At 39.2% G+C, this 27,469-nt stretch overlaps 1 protein-coding gene across 1 annotated transcript in view; it reads left to right on the forward strand.

The window, feature by feature from the left end:
• CSMD1 (CUB and Sushi multiple domains 1) overlaps positions 1 to 27,469 on the forward strand; it is a gene marked incomplete at its 3' end in the record, with an annotated part of 1,481,492 nt that overhangs the window by 1,122,202 nt on the left and 331,821 nt on the right. The window contains exons 11-12 of the mRNA XM_080928326.1: positions 4,505 to 4,608; positions 21,894 to 22,006. Coding sequence (XP_080784452.1) covers positions 4,505 to 4,608; positions 21,894 to 22,006 — 217 coding nt within the window. The remainder of the gene's footprint in view (positions 1 to 4,504; positions 4,609 to 21,893; positions 22,007 to 27,469) is intronic.

Below are 27,469 nucleotides of genomic sequence, written 5' to 3' on the forward strand. Positions count from 1 at the left end.
GTTGAACTACTATTCTTATTTCTACTCTTTATGATAGTTTTGCTAATACCATAACTATATTCATGGGTGATTTTTTTTTTCTAGTTCCAGACACAGCGAACTAAGATAACTTCAGCTCTCAAAACATATTAAGCTTGAAGTTCTGATTTGCACTGTGCTCCCTAGCTCTTCCTCTGTCTCCTGATTTACAAAGACCAGTTCCGTAAAAGACAGGAATGGTGCTGCACACTTTGTCCTCAGGAGCCATAGCTGTACACATGTCTACAAATTTGCAAGATGATCGCGACATTGCATTACTGAATGTGATGTCCTTTACCTATAGAAACAGGCATATTTTTAAATTAGATAACCGTTAAAAAGTGTATTTACTCCAAAGCTCATGCATGCAGTCTCCTCTTCCTAATTGCTGCAGATTCATTATCTTTATAGATTTAAAAGAAAGAGGAAACATATCTGTATTTCATAAGAAGACTTTAGGAATTATATAGCTATATATTACTATATATATATATATATATTACTATATACTATAATAATAAATTGTTAACTAACTACAGAATACAAAGTCTAGTGAGCATGAAGACACAGAATGAAGAATTAGCTCAGGGGCCCTAATATGGAGCTCAGGAGAAATGCTAGGTATTTTTGCTGATAATGAACTACTTTCTCTAATTTGAAAATCTACCTTTTTATAAGGAATTTCTTGGAATACTGGTAGGGAACTGAAAGAATCAGGCAATATAAGTAGAATAAGATCCTAATCCAGCCATTGAGAAGCCTGTGTGCTCTCTCCAGGGAGCAGAGGAACTGCAAGATCTCAGTCTCTCAATGAGGCAAGATGTGGGAGAGTTCTTCACTGTCTGCAGTTGCTTGGGTCTCATCCTCAGCTGTGGTCCTCGTCTGCCTCTCTGGGGAGTGCTCTGTTGGATCTGCCCATCGACTTATGGTGGCTTTAACGAGCCTTAAAAAGGATTACTCACAAGCTCCAAAACAAGTCAATATAGGAAGTATAGGCTAGTGATGGGAAACACAAGCCTAGGATGTGAAACTCTGGCCTTCTATTTCATTACTCTGTGGCCCTATTTACCTATTTTCAGGAGAAAGGAAGATAGAATCAAGAAGCCCACTAAGTCCTCATTTTAATATGAAAAATTTACAGACAGTTGTGACATCTGTCAACCTCACACCTGTTTCAGCACAAATAATATGTTCACACAAATGCCACAATTTGCATTAGTTGGTTTTAAATAAATTATAATAGCTATGTCAGTAATTTTAATAAGAGTTTATAATAGTGTATACAATTCATCCCTTATCAGTGGGTATTGTTAGAAAAAAGCAGCCATTTAAAGAGCATTTAACCTGTGCATGGTACATTGTGTCTTAGGAACACTGGCATCAGTCCCAGCATTGCTTATTTAAAAAAAAAAAAAGACACCAGAGAATCAAACAACCCTATTAAAAAATGGGGTACAGAGCTAAACAAAACATTCTCAATTGAGGAATATCGAACGGCTGAGAAACATCTAAGGAAGTGCTCGACACCCTTAGCGATCAGGGAAATGCAAATCAAAACAACCCTGAGATTCCACCTCACACCAGTCAGATTGGCCAAGATCCAAAACTCAGATGACAGCAGATGCTGGTGAGGTTGCAGAGAAAGAGAAACACTTCTCCACTGTTGGTGGGGTTGTAAACTGATACAGCCACTCTGGAAATCAGTCTGGCAATTCCTCAGAAAATTGGACATAGTACTACCTGAAGATCCAGCTATTCCACTTCTGGGCATATACCCCAGAGACACTTTAATACACAACAAAGATATATGCACCACAATGTTCAAAGCAGCTCTATTTATAATAGCCAGAAGCTGGAAAGAACCCAGATGTCCTTCAGTAGATGAATGGATACAAAAATTGTGGTACATTTACACAATGGAATACTACTCAGCCATCAGAAACAATGACTTAACCAAATCCTTAAGAAAATGGCTGCATCTAGAGAATATCATCCTGAGTGAGATAACCCAGTCACAAAAAAACAGACATAATATGCAGTCACTGATAGTGGTATGCTAACCCCAGAGGCTCGAACTGCCCCAGAAACAACTCCCAGACTGTGTGAAGTTCAACAAAACAAAACAAAACAAAACAAAACAAAAAACAAAAAAAAGTCATGCTCAATCCTTACACACCAAGAACACGTTGACTAATTCTGAGTTACACCCTGTTTTACATGTACTTTTTGCTCATTGTAAATAGTAAGACCTTAATGCAGAGTATCAAACCTTAAAAAAAAACAACAAAAAAAAAAGCCAAGCACTGACACAATTTTATTTGTATACATTTATGCAAAAATGTTTAAATTTTTTTCTCTTATCTTTCTTTTTTAAAATAAAGTTTAAAAAATAAATAATAATAATAAAAAGAAAGAAATGTCTAACAGGCAGGCATTTGATTTCTTCTTATAAGGCACACACACTCACTTATAATTAGATACTAGCAAAATATGCTTCTGACAAAGCAATTCCTCTTTTTTCTCTTTTGTCTGCCTCTGTTCCTCATCCTCTCCCTCATTCATCCATCCATCTTTCTGCACTATCATCTCTGTTTAATTATCTCCCATCCATCTTCTGGACATCAACCCATACTGGAATCACATGCCTATCATCTACCCATCCACTTACCTATTACCCACTGTTCTCCCATTCTTCTATTAGTTTAATATTTATCATTCATTCATCCATTTATCTACCCATCCAGTTATCTATAACCTGGCCATCTAACTACCAATCTATTTATCATCTACCCATACTTCTATCAATCTACTTATCTATCATCACTCCATTTTCCTCTATCCATCTATTCACTTACCTGACATGCAGGTATTTACATATCTGTTTACTTATTTCCCATTCATCTGTCATCCCCTTTCCTCTGTTAATCTCTGTTTCTAACAATCATACATGCATGCTTCTCTCCATCTACTTGTTTCTTCTTCCAGCCACCCATTCACTCATTCTTTTGTCTGCTTATCTACCTATCCATCCTTATATGCATAATCTTAACTGTCTATTCAATGATCTATCATCCATCTATTGATCCATCGATCCATTAATGTATCCATCCATCTAGTTATCTAGTTAATGTATCATATGTTTTCTGTCATTTGTCATCACTAATACTTATTGACCATCTATTATACAGCATCTGTATGTTGCATCTATCTTTCTATATTTCCCTTTATCTATGTATCATCTATGGTAATATATTGACATATTTTTATATACCTGAACTTTCAAGATCTGAGATAACTTCCTGACTACTCTGAACATCTTTTTCCTTGATCACAATATTGATCAGTAAATAGAGTATTTTTTTGCCGGTTTGTTTGTATCAGGATATTTAAGTAACTGAAGTCTCTAAACTTAAAGTGCTCACTTTAAGTCACTGAGCACATCCTGTGGTCTATAGGGATGGGAAATCACATGCCTATAGTTTGTTGGTGGATTTAACATAAACCAATCTAATGTTTAGCAAATACTAGTCATCACATCAAGTAATATATATATATATATATATATATATATATATATATATATATATATATGTGTGTGTGTGTGTGTGTGTGTGTGTGTGTGTGTGTGTGTGTGTGTGTGTGTGTGTTATTCTTCAATTATGGTATATGCTATATATGTGTGCCAATTTTTTATTATTTTATTATTATTATATACATAACAAAGCATAAATTAACTCAAGTTTGAGCTTCTTTGTTAAATGATGATTTTAGAGCAGGGGAATATATTTTTGTGTTCTTTTTGTTATTCACCTTCCTACCCATTGTTCTGTTCATCCATATTCATCCTCTACCTACCCATCCACTGATTCATCCATTCATCCATCCAATTATCTACAAAAAGTCTGATTGAGAACTTTCCTAGTGTGAGTAAATCCTTGAGCATTGTTCACTGAAACACAAAAGGGAAAAAGGAGGGAACTTCAAGGTTTGACACAGCTAAGTGTAGTATTGTATCATTTGTTTCTTGGCCTCGGAAGAAATCTCTTGTGTTATTGGGGAATAATGATGTAAGATCAGCACTAACACATTTTAACAGGTTCATTATAGGGCATCCTTAAGTTATGCCTCATCAACTACAACAAGCTTTCTCGAGTTTGTATTGGCTTATTCTTGGGTTAATCTAAGCATCTGGGTTGTCATGCTATGTATTTGATAGATATCCAACTTGAAATGAGCTCAGATGAATTTCATTTACAGCTTACAGTAAGTTGGAGCAAAAAAAAGAATAGTTTAATTACACAAAATTCTGTAATCCAAACCAACCAAACCTTGACTATTCATGTAGTAAATAGTGGCAGCTTGGGGATTGTTTGGTATCCATCAGCATTATGGAGTGAAAGCTAACCTTGAAAGTCTACTTAAATGTGCATTGCCACGCAATGTCTGTATTTTTGCCTAGTAACTGTGTCTCCCCTTTTGGATTTAGGTCATCAAGCTTGCTTTTGAAGAGTTTGAGTTGGAACGAGGGTACGACACCCTGACAGTCGGGGATGCTGGGAAGGTGGGGGACACCAGATCCGTCTTGTATGTGTGAGTATGCCATTTCAGTGTTCTCAGTGTGTAGTTATTTGGGCAGGTGTCGATTGTCTTGCTTTTATAAGTGCTTCCCTGATATACTACGGGCAATTACTCTGAGATTGCATAAAGACTCAATGAAGATCACAGGAATGGACAAAGATGGACTGTTTTCACTAAAATATTTTACAAGTCTGTTTATGGCAAAAATAAAATTAAAGCAATAAAGGACAAAAATCAGCAAGCATGCCATCTTCAACTCAGGTCACCCTGTGGTCCCTCTCTTCCCTCCCTAGTAAGAACAGGTGTTTTCCAGATAGAGTTATTTTCTGGAATAATAACTTGTGTGCTGGAAACTGACATGCTCTGTAAAACTACCCAGTAAAGTAAGAAGAGACTGGGGAATAGGTGGGGCTGAGTTTTAGCAGGCTCAAGGCAGGCTGCAGGAATCCTGCCTTAGGCACATTCATGTATCTGCAGCTAGAATCTTTCTAACCTGCAGCAAAGGGCATTGAGCTCCCCTTCAGGTGCTTCCAGTTCTGGGTTCTTGTCAATTTTCATCAGATGTGCTTTTATCCAAAGAAAATGTATGATGTGGGGATGTCCATCTTTGTAGATCATGAACTGAGAGAAAAACAACACCTGTTGTCTTCTCTGATGGCTTCAGACAGGAGCTCTGGAAACCACTGGCAAAGAAACAGCTTTCACTCATGAGATGATACTAAGAGATTCCCTTCTCTTTTTTTCAGTCTGTGTATGATACAACAGGTTTTGTTTTATTTGAGGGAAATAGACTCATAGACTACTCAACTAAGTAAATGTCTATACAGTTAGCAGCCATTTAAACAGAAGTTGCGGCACTTTGTGTTGGGTTTTATACTTACAATATCAAATATACTTTATACATTTATCCACCACCAAAAATGAAAGATCCATGACAAGTAGAACCAGAAAAACAATTAGCTTTATTGACAATAGCAGAAAATTGGGATCAACTTACTTATCCACGAAAACATGGATATCACAGCAAAGGAGTGTGGTTGTCCTTACTCTGCAGATCCTTTTCTTAGAAAGCAACACACATTTTGAAAAGCACCATGGCCGAACACACCATTTACCCTTGAGACTACTGGTGGTCTTGCCTAGACTACATTGGAGCTTGAAACTCTCACTTTTTCTATTGGCAATATTTCAGCAAAAGAACACTGATTTTGGTTAATTTTGTCATTGGTCCTTTCCCACTATGATTGAATAATTAATGCCACATGACTGATTTTCAATGGTTATAGTGACAGCAAGAATAATGTCATAGCCAACTGTTTCTAAACACATACTGGGCTGTCCAAATATACACTACATTCTCATACCACCCTGTGCATTGTGGGTACACAGCATCACCCTACTATTAGTGATGGATCCCTCCTGGTTCCCAGCTGTCATATGGATGTACAGTGTCCTTAAATGGCCTCTGTGTGGGTCTCCTCTTTGTATTCACAACCTCTTCTTTACCTTCTGTAGCATCTATGCAGTACAAAACTCTTTGCACAGGTTGTAGTTAACTCACTCACCTTCAAGAATGTTCTGAAGGCACTTTCAAAGGTAATTGGCAAAGAAATTTAAGAGGTAAAAAGTGTTGCCATTCACATCCCTATTATACTGTCCAATTTTACTAGAAAACTTGTGAAAACTTACATTTTTACCAAAGTGGAATGTGAAAGTATTTATTTGCCTGGGCCACACACACACACACACACACACACACACACACACACATGCACTCATGCACTCATGCACACACATACACATGATTTTATACACTTATATATTTATTATTTCAGTTGCTTTTATAAAAACCATTACAAATAAAAAACAGACTATAAAACTAATTAGACCCATAGACTACATAATTTAATGTCTATACGGTTACAGGAGCCATTTAGAACATCAGCTATGGCACTCCATGTTCGGTTTTATGCTTTCACTATCAAACACACTTGATGTCAAATACACTTAAGAGGTAAAAATCTATGACAGTTAAAACCAGAAAAAAATATTTATTGACAATAGTAGAGAAGTGGATTCAATTTACTTGTCCATCAGGAGAAAACAGACAATAAAGATGAGTGTTTATGTAATGGAGTATTATTCAGCTCTAAAGAAAAGTATAATGACAAAATTTGCAGGAAAACTGAAGATCTTAGAATGTACAAAATCTAGGAATGCCATATACTTTCAGGTTAATAAAACTCCACATATACCCCATAATATATTGGGTCTCACCAGTAATGTGTATATATGTAAACAAATGGACATGTGAGAATAACAGAACGTGTAGAAAATAGAGAAAGAAAGACTAAATGTTAGGAAATGAGAAAGAACTGAGACTGAGTGCACATACTGAACATGGGTTATGATTATGTATTGATTACCTATGAGTTATGATTGTATAATGATTACCTATAAATTATGACTATATATTGATTACATATGGGTTATGGTTATATATTGGTTACATATTTTTAACAGTTGACATACTGCTGGACAAAAATTTGCTTTTATTTAATTTATTTTATTGGTCTTTAAAAGCACAGAATTCTCTAGGATAACATTAGGCATCTATATTGTTGGTATGCTTCCAGCTGCCCTCAGGAACAGTGGCAATCTTGTGGTGTGTGGTGTTATCTGTAAACAGTTTATATAGTGTATAGACATGAGCTCATGACCAAGTGGAGATTCTGACTTGATAAAACTTCCTGCCTCTGTGACCCTAAGGGAAGTCATTTTTACCTCTGTGTCTCCCTGTATGACCACAATATATATAAAATAAACTTAGCTAATAAGTGTAACCTATACATAAAATGGCTTTACTGTCACCATAACATCTGATTTTTAAAAAGTAAGCCACTAAAATACATGAGAATGATTTTTCAATAAATGCAAAAGTTAAAATATTTAAGGGAATGCAGTAGTGCATCCCGTGGGTTGCTATTATGGATCTAGGCCCATACTCTCATTTTCAAAGGCTTTTTGTTGGTAAGAGAGCAACAGCAAACTGTGTGTTATGATGACATAAGTGTTATTAGGACCTCTTCATAATAGCTCAGCTCTATAAGCGAAACTCTAAATGGCCAACTGAATCAAACTGAGGTGCCCTCTGGGAAACATAATGTAACCAGGAGCAAAGCACATTTAATCAGCTAAAGCGGAGGAAGAAGAGCCTTGGAGACACTTCCTTAGTGTCTAGCACCAAGTTACAGGGAAGGGAGATGCTGGGCACTCTTCTGGTTTCTGTAAAAACAGGTAAATCCAGATAACTTACCAACAACCCAATTTGAGTAGTATGTCTTATGTGTTATTCTTAGTATGGGGTTTCATAATCTATTTGGCCAAATGACAGATGCACAGAGACACAGTAACTAGTGGGCAGTCTATAGATCATGTGAATTTCTGACCATACATGCCCTAGCTCCTCATTTAGTGGCACTGAGTACATTGGAGCCAGTATCACACAGTTCCTTCTCTCAGGCAAGCTGTGGATTCTACTCAGAACATGGGAGGTATTTAGGAGAGGAAACAATGTAATAAGGAGACAGCATATCCAAAATGTGGTTTTGAGATTCCTGGTTTCTGTTCATAGATTTTATTTTCTCAAACTTTGTAACACAAAACAAAATCCTTAAGGGTTCAGGACTTTATCTGTCACCCCAGTCTTCCCCAAAGAAAGATGGATTTTCTCAGGATATTTGTATAGCATGGCAAACTCAAAAGAAAATGAAATAACTAACTTAACAGATCTCTGCTGAGCTCTTTCTGAGAATATATATTGACAATTTTCTCAAAATTAAATTGCAAACTGGCAAGGGAAGATATTGCTTTACCTGGCCTCGCTCTAGCTGGAGGTAAGAGGGGATTGTGTTACTTGGATGTCCTTGGAACTGCAAGACAGGATATGGATTTTTAAGTGTCTACCCCTCTATAGGGATGAAGGAAACTGTGTGCAAGTAGCACCCCTTATACAGCTAGATATATGGATTAGACAATAAGGAAATGAGTTGATCCCCAGGGAATCAACTTCACCCTGTCTTCAACCTGCTTCCAGATGCAGCTCTCACTTTGGTGTGCCTTTGACTGACATCTCCCTGATGGCCTGAGATGAAAGGATTCTCTTTATATTCAAAGAAAACCAGGGACCGGGGTATGGCTCAAGACTAGGAGGCACAAGGCCAGGGTAAATCTCCTGCATCCCTTAAAAAAAAGAGTGAGGAGGGGGAAAGAATAAAAGAGGTGCAAAGTCCATCTCTGCCAATCAGGTATCTTTGATTTAATTACAAAGAGTCTCCCTTCTTGATTGGGGACATGATAGAAAAAAAGACAAATGCCAATGTAAATGTCACCTAGAAAAAAATTCAATTTTCACAATTAAAAATTATTATGTAAAAACCCAAGCCTTGCAGCACATAGGCAGTGTGGCCCACATGATCCTAAACTCAGCATATGATTTCCAAGATAGCAGTTTCCAGAGAGCTGGAGTGTCCACTAGGACACTCTGATGCAGTAGAAGAGCTCTGCTCTGGACTCCAATGGTAATGTTACATGACCGCCTCTATAAACATCAACCATTAACAGCAATAGGACAGCTTCCAATTGCATCTTATAAGGAAGATTTCCTTGTGGGTACATGTATTAGTTGGTTTTGGCCTTAAATTCAGGAGATGTCAAAAAATCTCCTAGGTACCTAAAACAATCACGTGGATTAGTTGCAGATGTTACTCATGTCTAAGTATGGTTTGACTACATTTGTCAAGAGCATAAAAGATGTTTGGCAGCCTCGGTCTCCTAAAACCTATACTATGCTTATGCATTATTGTCTGGTTAATGTGTGTGCATGTGTGTGTGTGTGTGTGTGTGTGCACATATACCTGGTGGTCATGTTGATGTTTCATATCTTCATCTATTACTCCTTTCTTTAGGTTTTGAGACAGGATCCCTCACTAAGCTCAGAGCTTAGCTGGCCAGTGAGCTCCCGGGATCCACTTCTCTCTTCCTATAACTACAGGTGTGCATTGCCATTTCTGGCATCTTCTATATGAGTACCATAGATCCAGTTTCAGTTTCTCATGCTCCTTCTGAAATCATAGTCTCCTTTCTCTTTTCCTCCACCCCTCCCCGACTATTGACCCCTGACCGCTACTATCCCTAAAATATGGTCACTGAATGGCCATTCTAAGATCATACTGTGTCTGTTAGATTATGCATCGTTCCTCCTGGTGCTATGTGCTTCTAAGGTTGGCACAATCCAATTTCTTTGGCATGCAGTCACTAGCAAATACCTGTTTTAATGGCTATAAAGGGTATGATGAATGTTTCTGTAAGGAATGTTGTGTGGACATAAACATTTGTTTCTCTTCAAAAGGGATCTATGGATGTGATTTCTGGGCTGTGCTGCTTGCTAGATCAGTGTTCTGAAACACAGTAGGCTGTTTCCCAGAATGGCTCTGAGAGTAAACACAGTGTGTGCAACGTGTCAGTTTCTACACTTCTATCTACTTTTGTAGCCCTCTCATTTTATTCTGCTTAGTGGGAGTGTGGCACTCTCTGTGGTATTTACTTGATATTTGTTTTGTATCTTTGTTGATCATCTTGTGTTTCTTCAACCTCTATCTTTCTTCTTTTCCTACCATGCATTTTTCATATTTTCTAATTGGGTTTTATATTTTACTTGAGAGTTCTTTGTGAGTCCATGATATTAGCTCTTTGTAGAATGCAAGCTGCCATGCCTCTCACCTAGCCTTTCTTCTTCTGAGTTGTTGATAAATCATTGCAGAGTAATGACTTGGTGTTGGGAAGTCCAATGAGTGGACACAAAGCTATGAAGCTTTGGGGTACAATCTATGGACCATTTCCCTAGCTCCAGCTTGGTAGTTCATTGAATGGGATTCTCTAAATGAAGATAGCTTTACATTTTATCTTGAAGTCAATTCTCAAATCTAGTTTTTGTAGGATGTATATACTAAAGCTCAAGTCGGCCTTGATGTCTGTATGTCAGATTTTTCTGCCTTCTATTTGAAAAGACTACCTTTCTTTCTGTTTTTGATTCGGTCTGGTGCCTTTGTCAGAAACTTGATGGGTGTGTTTTTATGAGTTTGTTCCTGGAATTTTCATTCTTCCTCATCCATCCATCTATCTAGTTCTCTATGGAAACCACAAAAGAGTGGTTATTTTCTATTGCAGTGATAAAACAGCTTGATCAGAGTGATGTAAGCAAGGAAGGACTTAATTTAGCTCATGGCTTTGTACGTATATAATCCTCATGGGAGGGAGGACATGGTATGACATCAGGGGAAGGAAGCTGGCTGGTGACATTTCCTCTGCATACAGTAAGTAAAGAGTGCAAACAGGAAATAGTATGAGCTTATAAATCCTCAGAGCCTGCACCCTAGGGAAGTACTCCTTCTAGTAAGGTTGTAACTTCTTAGGGTTTTATAACCTTCCAAAATAGTACCACCAACTGGGAAACAAGTGTTCACACACCTATTGAGACTATTTCTCATTTCAATCCACTAAAAGGTATTTAGCAAGTGGAGGTATTACTTTCCATGGATTTACAATTCACTTCTCCATGAATGTTTTGGGTTTTTTGAGGCTGAACCCTTCCTTATAGGTGTGAGAACAGATAAGTACAATGTACAAAATCTCTTCTGGAACGGAGATAGACATTGATAATTTACAACTTGAAACCAACTGGCGTGCTGCCTGGGTACAGTCTCCCAGTCCCTGATCATGGAGTTCTCTCATGTGTTTTGTTGTTAACTGATGACTGGGAATGATCCCTTCCTTACATATTCACTTAGCAGATTACACAACTGTTCGTGTCTAGGCAGTTAAGTTCTGTTCCACAGTCTAACTCTTCCCTTGCAATGCTGCTGCATTCATTTCCCCAGTACTTGGTTGAAGATGTCTGGACCTAGAAATGTATGTATTGGGTAGATGTTTATCCTCCCTCCCTTCTTGTCTTCACTGGGAATTGTGTCAAATCCACCCTGGCTTCTTTCCTAGAAGAGCTGCAATGCCTGCACCCCTGCTGCTTCTTGCAGGAAGAGTTAAAAAACCAATGTTAGGATTCTGGTGTAAAATGTGCAGTTGCCTAGTGAAGCCACCTGGGCTCCGGGATTTAGTGAGGGGACTTTCTGGCTCAGATGCTGATTCTCTAAGGTCCAGAAGGTGGTTCAGACTGCCACTGCCTCCTAGCTGGGTTTCAAAGGATCTGTTGGGTTTATGTGCCCAAATCTCTCTGCATTAATCCCCATTGCTTTGGCAATGGTGTTGGGATATGTGAACACCTCCACCTCTTCATTCCTGATGCTGGTCACACTCTGTCCCACTTCCGCCACTGGGTCACTTAATCACTTCTATGGCTTTTTTGTTTAATTGCTTGCTTGCTTGTTTTGTTGTTGTTGATTTGTAAATTCTGCTTTAAATAATGGATAATTGCCTTTTATATGTTTGGAGATTTTCTTTGTCACATTGTGTTAATGACTTCTGGTTAGATTCCATCTTGCTCACAGGACACATTTTATAAGATTTCTGCCCTTGGCCAGCAAAGTTCTTCTAAGTCATCCATGAAACCTCAAACCCACACCAATCCGTGGATTCAGAAAGCATCACCATATTCAGCTTATTACCACTTGAAGTTTGGTTGATCTTTAAAATGGGGCTATGCCACATTATAATTTACCTTCTATCCATTTTCTTTCTAATCTCTCCTTTCTTCTGTTACTACTGTCATAAAGTATATATATATATATATATATATATATATATATATATATATATATGTATATATATATATATTATTTCTTTTATTTATATGAGTACACTGTAGCTATGTTCAGACATACCAGAGAGCATCCAATCCAATTACAGAAGGTTGTGAGACACCACATGATTGCTGTGGATTGAACTCAGACCTCTAAAAGAGCAAATAATGCTCTTAACTGCTGAGCCATCTCTCCAGTCCCAGTAATCTATATTTTACTTTGTGCTTTCTGTAGCAAATTTCTAAAACATATTGGTATAAAAGAGCAGAAATCCATAGTCTCTTAGTTTGAGAAACTGAAATCTCAGTAATCACTCAGGTTTCATTATCTGTCCACCTGATTGACAGGCCAGTATCATAGATACCAAGCTGGTTTACCATGTTTGGTTTAATTCTTAAACACGATTCATAGAATTCATGATGAGATGAGCCCTTGTTATATATGACCATCTTCTCCACTATACCTCCTGTTCTTTCTCAACGTGGAAGATTCCAGTTCTCTTGTGCTACCACTTCGTTCTTTCTAAAAACTTTTCCTGAAATGTCTAAGGATTGGAAGAGTGGGTAGCCTAGCTAACTTTAATTTGTAGTCTTGAACTTTGGCCTGAGAGTTTTCTTTTTTATATATAGGGTTCCCTAAGTAATGAAGAATGTCAGGAATGTAGTACCTGGGCCTGGCATTTTAGTAGTGGTATGGCCTACAATATCCCAGGTGGAAATCCTTGTCATTCATGTCATGAGTCCTTTCTCATCCTCAGAGGTTTCCCTTTCTTTTGTTCTCAAAAATAAATTACATATGTCTTCAAGTGGATTTGCCATTATTGAGTTCATGTCAGTTCTGGGATTTATAGTTTATGTTTCTTACCAAATCTGATAAATTTCATATCAAAAGTTACTTGTTTTAATACTCTGACAACTCTTTTTTCTTTGCCCCAGACCATACTTTGTCATCTCTGCCTCTGTACAATGTGCTTTGTTCTCAAGTTCCTTTCACTTTGCTTCAGACCCTGCCCTCTAACATACACCCAGTGAGCAATATATATTTTAATTTGCTATGTATTCTTAAATCCAGTTTTTATCCGGGTTCTTTTGAAAACAGCTTGCAATTTCTTGCTAAGATTCCTTCTCTTTCCGTATTTGCAGGCAATTGGTAAGCATCATATATAAAACACATCATAAAAGTGTGTGCTTTGAAACCTTGGGGCCCAGTTCCCAACTCTGACTCATCTCAGCAGCTGGAGGATCATGTCTGCCAACTCAGGTTGTGATGATTTGCCGATGTTCTTCTTTCACAGTTGCATTGTGCATCCTTTCTCTTACATTACGATGTGCAGACAATTGGTTTAAGTCCTTTATTTTAACAGGTCTTTCTTATGCATCAGCACTGATCTTGGCCTCTCCTTGTGGCTGAAGCTCCGATGATTTGAATTTTCATTGTGCTGTGGCTGCCTGGCCAGGCTTGGAAGGTGCCATATGGGTGGTTTTCAGAGAATGGACCAAATGTTGTAAATGACCCAATGTGGGGGAGAACTGGCAGTCTGTATGATCTCCCTGATCATGTTGCATGCCTGACACTTCACCTTTGCTTGATTTTGCTGGAGGAGGTGTCAGGCACATTTCTGCAGATAGATTATCCCCTGGCCAGGATGACTATGGGAACATCTGACTTGCTAGTTCTTCCTGCTGCAAAAAGTATTCTTCAGGACTAAGGGCATCGCTCATCAGGAAAGTGCCTGGCTTGAAAGAATGAGGACCAAAGTTTGACCCTGAGCATCATATATAAAAGTCAGGTATGATATGCCTTTGTGCACTGGTGCTGTGGAATTGAAAACAGGTTAATCTATCTCTAAGGTTTGATGCCTAGACAGTCTAGTCAAACTTGCAAGATCAGTGCCAATGAGAGACTCTGCCTCAAAAACCAAGGAGACTCACTCAGGATAGTATCTGCTATTGACCTCTGGTCTTCACAGAAACTCTCTCTCTCTCTCTCTCTCTCTCTCTCCCTCTCTCTCTCTCTCTCTCTCTCTCTCTCTCTCTCACACACACACACACACACACATACACACACACACACACACACACACAAGCACATGCACAAGTCATTCTCCATTATAGCATTGTATATGTCATATTCTCTTAAAGCCACCCCCTTGTTTTGTTTTCAGAGTCAGCTTGATTTCCGTAGTAGTGTCTCATCTCTTCTCATCTATCTAGCCCATGTATTGGTACATATCACATGTAACCAATAATACCAAGTGGCAGAACCTCATGTTCATAGAGGGTAGACTTTCCCTTCAAGGCTGAGAATCTAATCTGCACACACACACACACACACACACACACACACACACACACACACACACATATGAATTGAAATAGAGACTCCCAGAATGCAGAGCTTAAAGCTCTTCTCCTTCATTTGTTGAACAACTGAATAATTTTCTTCTTGAGGTGACTCTGTGCCTGTATGTGACACCAGGTCTTTACCCCAGAATGTCCCTGAATGTTTTGATATTTTCCTTCATCTCTGTGTTGACTATTTTTCTATACAATAGAACATATCTTGTATTTGTTACTAGGAACCTGCACCTGACTCTGCATAGACCCAGTGCATGTCAATGTCTTCACAAATCAGAGGTTCATGCTAACCTCTCAAAGAGTTCATGATCCAGATGTTCATGAAGAACTGTAAAGACTGCTAAGTGATAAAGATATGGGTCATTTTTTATCTTGGGGGCAGAACTTCCTTCTCAAATGACCCAATTTATAATTAAAGTCAACATATTAAAGGTTAGCTCCATTTTGCCTCTAGGAACGCTCCGAAGAAAAGCAGGTGTGATGTAGAGCAGGTGCTACACATCAATTTCATGTCTTGACAGTTGTGTGGCATGATCGGATTTTTATTTCCTCTCAGTTTTGAGGAATCTAAAACTAGCATAGAATATAATAGAAATGCTGTGTGCTGAATCCATAATATTTATACAGGTGCAGACCTATGTCACCGAGATCTGAGTCAAGGTCAGCAGAAGTTACTTTTCTATCCAGAGAGGTCTGTGTCCCTATATCTGTTCCTGTCTCATCACATTCCCGGATTGACCATGATCCTTTTTCACCTCAACATGGCATTGCTTGTTTGAGACTGTGACATAAATAGAAGTATATTCTGGGTTGCTTTTGAGAGTTCGAGTCAGGTTAAAACCCAGTATAACACTTCCCAAAATGAAGCGAGTGGGCAGGTTTCTGGAAAAGCAAAGAATCATGGACCATGACATCAACTATTTTAGCAACAATCTGACTACTGTCTAGAGACTCACCTTGGAGAAATAAACTCCTGCATGGACTTCTAGGCTCTTCTTACTACAATTGTCAAAAATTAGAAGAAACATAAATATTCTCTAGCAGAGAAGTTGGGCCATATGTGGCATACCAGTTGAGAGGATTGTTGCATAAAACCAAAAACAGCTATTAAGTCATGGGGAAGCCCTGAGAGTCTGGCAGATTCAGTAGTCTGCCTTTATGTTAGCTCTCAGGTGACGTGAAATTAGCATGATTTTCTTCTTAACTTTGATAAAGATGCAGAAACAACTATCATTGGTTTAGTGAAAACCATAACTGTTTAAAAAAAATGGTTCCAAATTATATCTTCTGGTTCATGTTCAAGTAAAGCTAACACCTGGTTTATTTTCTGTTTCAAATTATGGTAAAAGTAAATGAATGAATGAATGAATTAATTAATTAATTAATTAATTAATTTGTTTTATTTCAAACATCTCTGTCTCTGTCTCTCTCTGTCTCTCTCTCTGTCTCTCTCTCTCTCTCTCTCTCTCTCTCTCTGTATGTGTGTGTGTGTGTGTGTGTGTGTGTGTGTGTGTAAGTTCTATCAAACTAAATTAAGTTTAGAAATTTCAAAGAAATACTCAAAGTCCCCATTTTCTTTTGTTTTAAACTGTTTTAAATACTCTAAACTTGGAAACATTAACAACTTTACATTTTTAAAAAATTTTTCAACAAGTTTAAAAAGTTAATTAACATTCAACTAATTAGTTTAAAAAGAATTAATTGTGACAAAGTCTGATTACAAGCCTTTTCGTATGCATGCCAATCAAATAATTTAGATGCTTAAAATAAATTCTAAAAATGTGACTGGCTACAGGAACAGGAGTTGACATTTGATTGAGGGAGCTGTTCGAGAACTGCCATTATGCTTGCCTTGTCAATTTTGAGTGAATTCAGAGTAAGACTGGATTAAAATAAAGAACACTGAGCAAACAAAAGAAGTTCAAACCTGCACCCCAGGGTGTGCCTGAAGTAGGTAGTTACCTAGGAAGTGTGTCTCTTTGCAATAGGTGAGGATTTTCTACATCATAATTATGTTTTTAACAACCTAAGTTCCTTGGAAGGAAGTAACCAGAGCAGGGGCTAAGTCTGGAGAGACCCTGTTGGGCTGCTAAGAGGTAGCCTGTATTCAAATCAAGACATAGCCATGGAGGGGAAGTAGTGTCTGGAAGGCAGAGAGTCAGCCCTGTTAGAAGTCCTCCATGGCCTTGCCCTCCTCTACTGGAAGCCTCCTGCTCGCTGGGGGAATTCAAGAGACTCAGAAGCAGGAGCTTCTGGATTTCTTCACCATCATCAATGTTTCTCTGAATTCACTTAAGGAAGGAAGAGTCTACTCAGAGCAGGGAATGAGGAAAGGAGAAGAACACTGATGCTATATAGGCCATGACTAGAGGAAACTGGAAAAAATGCAATAGATCTCAGCCTAGGAAAGAGCTATTGTTGGGCTAAGACCAATCAGATGGCAGAGAGCTTGCTGTGCCAGTGAGAACACTGATGGTCAGGTACTCAGAACCCACATAAATGCTGGACTGGTTGATGGTCTGCCTGTGATTCCAGCCTTGGAAGACAGAGAGAGGGGATTCCCCAGAGCAAGTTTATTAGCAATATTTGTAAGTGCTAGGTTTGGTTGAGGGTCTCTGCCACAATGAATAGGGCAGGAGAGTGATTCCTAATACCAATCCTTAGGCCTCTGCATGTACTTGTACATTTGGATATAATATGTCCAAATACATGCAACCATGGATATACATGTATGCATATACCATGCACATATATACATGAATAAAAGGAGACAAAAACATGTTGTTGGAGACACACATTTAGGGGAGGAGTTATCAAATGGTTGGGAGACTAGGGGTTTTTCTAGACAGTAGAGTGGACCACTACCAGGTGTCTAAGCTGGAAAAACAAGACACCCAGCAGCAATTGTCTCTAAGAAGTCAGGCAAGTCAATTCAATGGGGATCAAAGTGAGCAACATTGTGTGTACTTAGAACTCAGTTGTTCCTTTTAAGGCATAAAAAATGTGAGCACAAGGTAAAGCAATTGCTTCACTGTCTGTCTGTAAAACATCACTCTTAACTCTCACTGAGAACATCAACGAATCCTGGGCAGAAAGCAAAAAAGGCAAAGATCTCCTGAGGCATGGGCCATGAGACATCTTATGTCATATAATATCCATACGGAATCTCAGACTTTGACATGGGAGAGATATAGAAACTGAAGCCAGATGAATATTTAGTGATATCAAAGGTAAAGAAGCTTGATCCCACCAAATAATCGCCATGGACACAGACCAGAGAAGCAGACTCTCCATGCACTGAAGGGTTATTTGGGCACCAGCTCTGATCAATGATGTATGGGTCACCATGTGAACTCTGGTTGTTCATGCAAGCTTCAGCAGTGTGCCTTCTTTCATCTTTCTGCTCATATACAAAGCAATGCCTTTAAAACTAGATATACTCATATGTTGCGGTAATTATCAAACGGTATCTTAGTTATCTCTTTATTGACACCAGGCATCTCACTCCTTGGGCACTGCTTAATATGTGCATGGGGACTCTGTCCCTCGGTCAGTAAGCTACACTTTACACAAGACTCCCTTTCCAGACCATTTATTCCACCCTCCCTGGCATTTCTGTCTCAGTGGTGGTTAGCGCCCCGGCATTTTCTTTCCTTCACCACCCATCACAAACATTACTCCAAGGCCTTTTCATACAGGTTTATACATTAACTTCTCAATTCACAAACCCACTACACAGTAAGATTACATCCAATAGACAAACATACAAACTGCCCTTCTATAAGAGATAAAAAACCCTTAATAATATTCAATTCTACCTAATGCCAAGTATGGCCACCAGGATCCAGGTCTGCTTTCCCCAGCTCCATCTTGATCTCCTCCCAAACTCTGTTCCTCTTCCATTTCCCTATTTTTCACCGCCTACCTCTCCACTGTCCAATCAAATATCGACTTAACATAAATCTGCACCAATAGTCTTGGGAATGACCACACAAAGAATGAAAGAAGAAAATGAAAATAAACTGAGCAAGTGGAAAATGAGTATCTAGATCCCCCAGTCTCTCAAACATAGCAGCCTAGACTCTGGTTGAGAATAGCTGCAGATATAAGATGATTTTCATAAAGGCCTCATGAAGCACAATAGGAAACTTAAGGCATGTGTGAGTTTTGAAAGACCAACAGGACAGAACATTATATGAGAAGTACCCTATTATTCTGCAAACATCTCCCCTAGGGATATTTTCTGATTGTTTATTTAGGATAACTTGGTTAAATAGAAATACTTTGCTTAGTAAAAATATTTGGGGAAACCCAGAATGTTTCTAAATTAAACAGCAAGAGAGGAAGAGGGAGAGAAGAAATATTAACAAGTGCATTAATGGGGACACAGGACCTGAAGACCTTTCCTGAAACAGGTGTATAGGAAATAGAGGAAGCTTTGTGCACTTTTAGTGATCAGCCACAGGGAAACTCAAAGCCCTTGAGAGATCACTATCTAAATTGCAGAGGAGCAAAAATGTACACTGGCCACATGAAATGCCCATTGGCGAAGCCAAGAGTCTGTGTGCTCAGACACTGCTGCTGGGAAGAAAATAAGAACGTTCTCTTTGTAATCTCAAAAGCAGAAGTTGCAATTATAGACACAGACATCATAAAATACAAACTCCATCTTTGGGAATTCATATCAGATCACATGAAGAGTTACACTGTGGGAAAACCTGCACATCAGAGTTACATCAGCTTTATGGGTCAGCTGCCAAGCAGCTGAACATCTTAGCAGGGCATGATCGAGACGTATTCACACCGTGGAGTCTCCCTCAACAATGAGAAGGGAAGGACTGATGGTATATAAATCATGTGATTAATTGTTAGGGCACCGAGCCAAGTGGAGAAAGCCAATTCAAAAACAGACAAACTGTGGTCTCTCATTTATGTATTATCATAATGAATGAATTTAGAAGTAGAGAGAGACTAGTGCTTGCACATGAGGAGCAGCAGGGCACTGTGAGGAGACCTTGAATGTGTACTGTGGGGAATCTCGCTGTATTTACTACAGACTGGGTTCCCAAGTCTACATGTGTGTAGTAGAGAGCTACACACACACACACACACACACACACACACACACAGACAGAGAGACAAACAGACAGAGATACAGACAGACAAACAGAAAGCACTTTCATAAGAGAAATATCATCCCTCCAGGCTGAGACAGTATGTTATAGATCTGTAAAATATGAGCATTGGAAGAGATGGGAAAGAATGCATGTGGGCTCCTTATGTTATTTCTGATAACTTTATCCATACATTATTAGGAAGAATTAAAAGCACTAGCATTAATCACCCTCTCCTTTATATATGCTCATGTGAATTCTAAATAAAAATTACATCAAGGAAGCCCATGCATACCTTTCCCTCAGGTCTGTTAAGCAAAGTATTTTACAAAGTCTTATTTCACTTACAGGAGGCTTGGAAAGACAGATGATGTTTTGGCAAAGCAACAGGGAGAACTGGAGCAGAGAGGGGCCCAGGAGGCAGATTCTCAGGGGAAACCTGTAGGCTGGCTCTCTTTCTAAGGAGTCTTAGAGCTAGGATCTGTTTGGCTGATTACAGTTCAACAAAATGCATGCACGGGAAAGCAAACAAATCTCTCTTGCAATCAAACAAGCAAACACAAAAGAACAATCTTCCAACGAAGACAAATCTTCAGACATATGTGTACAGCAAGCATACACTGCTCACCAGAACACACTCCTTTTCCAACCTGAGTGTAACACAGCCAGAGAGCTACACGGCATGTAATGACCGCCGTTCATCTTCCTTTGAAGATGCGGGTTTTCGAAGGAGTCTGCAATAAGAATGCTGGGTTGATAGACGGACACTGTGATTGATGGTGCAAATCACGTGTTCACATTCCTGAAACTGCTTTGCTGAAAGCAAAGCTTCCCATTTGATTAGGGACATTTGTTTTGGTTGAATTGATTTCCTTCCTGCACTTTTCCTGTTTCTACATGCTATTCTGTCGGCGCACTGAGTTCAGTCAATGGATTTGGTGTTTCTTTTCACCGGCTGACAGCGCAGGGGATGTGACCAGTTTGTCAATGCACACTGAATGCTTGGAGGAAACTGCTTTGAACTTTGACCTGGATGCTCAGTGAACTTGGCCGTGTCTGTTTCAACCGCACACACTGTTCTTTTCAATATCATTATAATGTGTGTTTACCACTTCATACATCTCTATAGAGTTTGTATGGAAGGTGCCGTAAGCTAGACTAGACTAAATGGAATAATGTATGTGTAAGGTTTCTCACCTTGGAGATGTTTGCCTTTGATGGTATCAAACAATAAACTAGGGAGTCACAGGGTTCCTCTCCGGTTATATAACACGGCTGGCTATCTTTGTTTCTTAGGGTTTATATGGATTTATTCCTATACATCTTGTACTTAAAAAGACTCTCATTTCAAGCAAATGGAATGGATTTTTTTTTTTTTTTAAATACTTATTTATTTTAGGAGCATGATTCTTTTTCCTGTGTGTGTGTGTGAGTGTGTGTGTGTGTGTGTGTGTGTGTGTGTGTGTATGTGTGTGTGTCTGTATGTGTGTGTGTACACCACACATGTGCCATGCCATCGGAGGCTAGAAAAGGTCATCAAGTCCTCTGGTATTGGAGTTACAGATGGTTGTGAGTCACCATGTGGGTACTGAGAACTGAACATGGGTCCTATGTAAGAGCAATAACAACTCTTACTCACCAAGAAAATGTTCTTGTCCCCTCAAGCTACTTTTAAATGAAAAAAAGATATTTTACAGTAATTGAGTAGTTACCAAAATGCCAGTGATGATAATTTTAAATAGTAATATAAATGGCAAGCTTTTTAGAGCCTGTGTGTTTGTGAGTGTATGTGTGTGAGTGTGTGTGTGTGAGTGTATGTGTGTGAGTATATGTGTGTGTGTGAGCGTATGTGTGTGAGTGTATGTGTGTGAGTGTGTGTGTGTGAGTGTGTGTGTGTGTGTGTGCGTGTGTGTGTGTGTGTGTGTGTGTGTGTGTAGTAAAACCCTCCTCTGAGGAAAAGTTGATGTGTATGTGCCCCGTTGTAAAAGTCTGATCTTTTCTTTTCTGCGCAGGCTCACAGGCTCCAGTGTTCCTGACCTCATTGTGAGCATGAGCAATCAGATGTGGCTCCACCTGCAGTCAGATGACAGCATCGGCTCACCAGGGTTTAAAGCTGTGTACCAAGGTAGGCCTGGATAGCCTTCGTAATGATTTAATGGAAGATTTTAAAGTGGGCAGAGACTATTCTATATATGACAGAGATCAAAGAAAGAAACAGGTTGGAACAGGCTTCACATTGAGACTAGTACTCTGTAACTGGTTTAGAGTTCTACCAAAATGACCTGTCTCTGGGACAAGAATGCACAGGGCATGCCATTATCAAGTCAGGCCAAAACAGCAAGAAATACAATTTTCAGCTACGGAATGTGGGAGGCCTGGACATCTCTTGGCAACATAATAGTGATTATTACTTCTGAAATTTTTCCTTACTCTCCCTGATATTTCAAAATTGAAGGGAAAGTGATCAATGGATTGATTTTGCCATTATTTACTTCTTTAAGGACACTTGTGAGATAGACTGTCTATGATTTGAATTGATAGTAAAAGGTGCTAGACTCTGGCAGTACTGGACAACTCACAGTGTTGCTATTGGCTTGGAGCACTAGATTCTGACCTGCTCCTGTTTCAGGGGCTCCACTTCTTCCCTGTTTATAATATCTGGCACCATAGAAGTGTGTGTGTGCTTACAGCATGCTCTTATTTTCAAACACATGCTGTAAGAATAGTTACCTGTTTTAAAAATGTATCAAGAAGGAGTATAGATGAAAACACAGAAGCAGATAATAAAAAAGGACCCAAGAACCCCAGGCAGGAAGTAAAATCCCAAGATACACACTGCAAGTTCACATTAGTGAGCATGCATTGACTCCATCCTTCCCAAGTGAGTGAAGACAGTCAGAAGGTGATTATGTCCTGTAGGAGGAGTGCCTTGATGTGGCATCCTTAGCTATAAAGTATAAAATATAGTTTTCTTGCCAGAATCATGGGATAAGCTGAGGATCTAATGACTCTTTTTCATTTAAAAAATATCTGCTCAATGGTTGGTGTTCTAGTTCATGGGAGCTGTGAAGGATTTGGTTGGTCAACAATGCTGTTTTTCCCATGAGGTCACAACCCCCTTCAGCTCCTTCATCACCCCCCAGCACCCTCACTGAGGGTCTCTGTGCTCACTCTGATGATTAACTGCAAGCATGCTCAGCTGCATGACTCTGACCTCTGAGGAGGCACCCCTATCTGGTTCCTGCCAGCAAGTGCCTCTCAGCATCAGCTATAGTACTTGGGCCCAGTGGCTGGACACCAACCACTGAGCACTCGTTGAGAGGCTCATGACTCTACTTAGAAAACCAACCACCGACTACTCATTGAGAGGACCATGGCTCCAGTTGCATATGCAGCAGAGAATAGCAGTGTCTGTGATTAGTGTGAGAAGATGTCTTTGGTCCAGGAAGGGCACATTTTCCCAGTGTAGGGGATTGCCAAGGCACTGAGGTAGAGAGGGTGATTGGGAGCTAGTGCACCTTTGTGAAGACAAGTAAAGGGGGAGGAGAGATGGGAGTGGGGTGGGCAAAGGGAATAACATTTTAAATGAAAATATGGAGAGTAATAAAATTTTTTAAATAAATTCATGAATTTTCTCAGAAAGAGGGAAATAATTTGGAAACTGTATTTCAAAATCAGGTTTAGGGGTGAATAAAAAGTCCTATATTTTGTTTAATATATAATTATTATCTTTAAAAAGTCTGCAATTTCTACCCAATTTATAGGGTAACCCTAGGTTTGAGAGAACATTGCAGACCTCTTTCGTTTAAATTTCTAGATGTGACCTTTAAGGATCCCCTACACAGGTGTAGACTTACTCAAGAATGATCAGCTGAGGTATAATATGCAACCTTGGGTGGAGTCTACAAGCATTGGGGAAATATCAAGATGCTCCTCACCAGGAATGGCTGCAAGGACTTGCTCCTTCAGTTTGAAGACGGATTCACAAGGTTGAACTCCAAAAGCAAAGGGGAACCAAGAAGCAGAGAATACACCCATGACTGTTAGGGTCCCAGTATTCTCAGATTAGATGTGAACACCCCTGGTATGCTCAGCAATATTACCTGCACCACTGTTAGCTCTCACCCACCCCTCGGTTACTAATATCAAGACTCTGTGGATACCTGCCACTTGAGATGTTATGGAAACAAGAAGGACAGTTTTCAAGAACTTTACTCTTCATTACAATGTGGTATCACCTGATGAATAAAAGCTCCAGGTTTACAAAGAATTCAACTTTGACAGTGTAGAACCCAGAGCAAATATAGAATGAGAAAGTTTCTGGAAAAACTAACAAGTTTTTATACTACTTTTATTTATTTGGTCTCTCTGTGTATGGTGTGTATGGTGTGTGTGTGTGTGTGTGTGTGTGTGTGTGTGTGTGTGTGTGTATGGTGTGTGTGTGTGTGTGCACGTGCACAAGCAAACACTTGAGTGTACTCATGTGCTACAGGAAATGCGTGGAGGTCAGAGGATATCTTTTAGCTTGTAGGTGTTCACATCTCACTGTGTAGGGTCTAGTGATAAAACTCAGGCCATCATTCTTGGTTCCGGTCACCTACCCCACTAAGCTATCTCACAGGCCCAGCTTGTTATACTAAGCTGATAATTGAAGACACTATACATGTCACTCACTCTGTCACTCAGCTGCTCACAGGCTATGAGAAATCACACACCACTGATATTCAGGTAAGATTCAATTTTCCAGGTGTTGATTCTGAATAGCTTTAGTTGACTCAAAGCAAAGGGCACAAGCTCTAAGCTGTCCCATGCTGGGCACTAGGTCTGCCCCTTAACAGTGTGATTTAGAGAAAGTGATTTCAGTTCTGGACCATGGACCCCTAACAAGGAGGAGAGATTCTAGCAACAACATTTGCTTGATAGGTTTGCTGTAAAAACTCAAGTGACTTTAAGAACCCAACAAAATAAACACTGGTTGGTATTTACCTTTCTATTTTTAATTTGGAGGGAATTTCCTCCACCTTCTTTTCTCATCTTATTATAAAAGATGTAACTCCATCAGATGGAACTGGAATTGTCCCCCTGCCACATCCTCACCTCCCTGGTTGACTGGGGAATATCATCAGAGGCATCTTTATTAAGCTTCATACCTGGCATAGCATATATAGGAAACTCTGCTAGGCATGAGAAGTCCCATAATCCCATCTTTAAAAAAATGGCTTGAACAAGCCACAGGGACACCCTAAGAGTTGCGGTGACTGCAGACAGAGCCATCATGAAGGATCCCCACAGTCCCTGTGCCACCCACTCTGCTGTGTGTTGCTAACTCACTGAGAATACCCTAAGATTTATGAGAGACTTGTGTGAATTTTATCCCGAGACAACACTAACAAATATCTACTCACTCCAGATAGGACATTAATGTCAGATCAAAGAAATTCTTCCACCCACGTCTAGCCTAATGAACCAGGAAGTTTATTAGAGTTATTTGAAGGATACAGTTGAGGGATTTCTTACAGAAGCAAAAGTGAGTTAAAGGCAGCTTCATGTCTGAAAGCCCACAGCAGCATTCATGGTGACTCATGAGAGCCATATACCTGGAGCTTCCTGAGCTATTACTGTTTGTGCAACCTTGGGTATGGGGCTTATAATTCATTCAAGCTTCTGAAGCTTCCTGAGAGGAGGACATGTTGTCTCGTCCTTCTCTAGTGATCGTCTGGTAACCCCGGCTCACAGTCTGAGGGTATATAAGTTTCCTCTATGTGCTCTACTTCCTGCCACTGCAAAGACCTCTGTCTTCTGTCTCATGATCCCCAAAGTGTATTTAAGTGACTGTATTAGAGAAAGATTGTCTCTAAGAAAGAAGACTGAGGAGCTGTGGAGAGCCCAGCATCAACCTGGAACAGCAGTGCTTCAGAGGAGTACAGGCAAGGACTAAGGGCAAGGGCATGGTGTAGCCTACTGAAGGAACTCAGTGGCAACACACACAGTACCCAGACTTCTGTCTGCGTGCATGTGTCCACATATTTATCTATCCATCCATATGTCTATCTGAACTAGCTATCATCTGTCTATCTGCTGAGGTCCAGCTCAGTATTAAGATTCTGAGGAAGGCAGCAAGGCAGTGGGTCAGGCAAAAGTTGATGAGTTCTGGCAATTTAACTCTATCTTGTTATTCATGTTCGAAACGCTGATGCTTTCTGGCAATTAACACCCATTGATGGCAGCAGAGAAATTAAGAAATCTTAGTTACTTTGTCTCTTCCCTCTTTGACTTCAGAGGAGTCTTTCCAGCTAGGTCAGAGGCTCTGACTTCATTAACTCTTCTTTAGCAAGAGAAAAAAAAGAAAGAAAATCAATCACACACACACACACACACACACACACACACACACACACACACACTGTATAAAGTAGAAAAGGGTTACAGTGCCGCTTTATTATTATTCTTAGTATCTACCCATCTATCAATCCATCATCTTTCTATCCTCTCATATATCTACTATCATATTTATCTATCAATCATCAATTATCTATATATCTACCAGCATCTATCTAAACTATTATTTATCTATTTACCACCTATCATCTACCTATCATCTATCTATCATCTACTTTATCTATCTATCTATTCTATCTATCTATCTATCTATCACCTACCTATATATCATCTATTTTTCCACCTATCTATCTATCTATCTATCTATCTATCTATCTATCTATCTATCTACTTATCTATCTATTTACCTACCTACCTACCTGTCTATCTATCTATCTATCTATCTATCTATCTATCTATCTATCTATCTATCTACCTACCTACCGATCTATCTATCTATCTATCTATCTATCTATCTATCTATCTATCTATCTATCAATTATCTATTTTATCTACCTATCTATCTACCTACCTACCTACCTATCTATCTATCTATTTATCATCTATCTACCTACCTACCTATCTATCTATTTATCATCTATCTATCACCTACCTATATAAGCAAATGCTGATACATCATCATAAAAAAGAAACAAGCAATTGTATGAAAGTTTTAAAAACAAGATGCAACCCTTAAGATAATTTTCTGGGTAAGATCATATTAAAATTTAATAATACCAGAATTCTTACAGAGATATAATGGACTGTGCTTGGTACACATTTAAAATAAAACATTCATTGTATTAAAGCAGATACTGCTGGCCATCAGAAGAGAAGAAAGACAAGGACCTACTTTGCACTCGAACTCTATTGGGACCACTGTGGTTACTGTCTGTATGTCACACAGTCTTGAGTTTGTGGGTTGAGTTCTTCCCCTTTACTGCTTTTAACATAATTCTGTGAGTCACCTCTAGACCTTCTTTTTGTCATAAAAGTAACATCTCGTTACAGTTTTCCACACAGGTGAAAGGCCAGCTGCATTTTCACAAATAGTGTTAAGTGTCATTCTTCGTGGCTATTTGCAATTTGGTATGGGGTAAATTAGAGAAAAAGTTCCCTAGGTAGGGCTGCTTTCAGGAAAAAAAAAGCAGTTTCTCCAACTCTACTAAGGATAATCCCAGGAGAGTTTCAAGTTCAACATCTCCATCTC

The sequence above is a fragment of the Micromys minutus genome (assembly GCF_963924665.1).
Source record: "Micromys minutus genome assembly, chromosome: 14".
Lineage (NCBI taxonomy): Eukaryota > Metazoa > Chordata > Mammalia > Rodentia > Muridae > Micromys > Micromys minutus.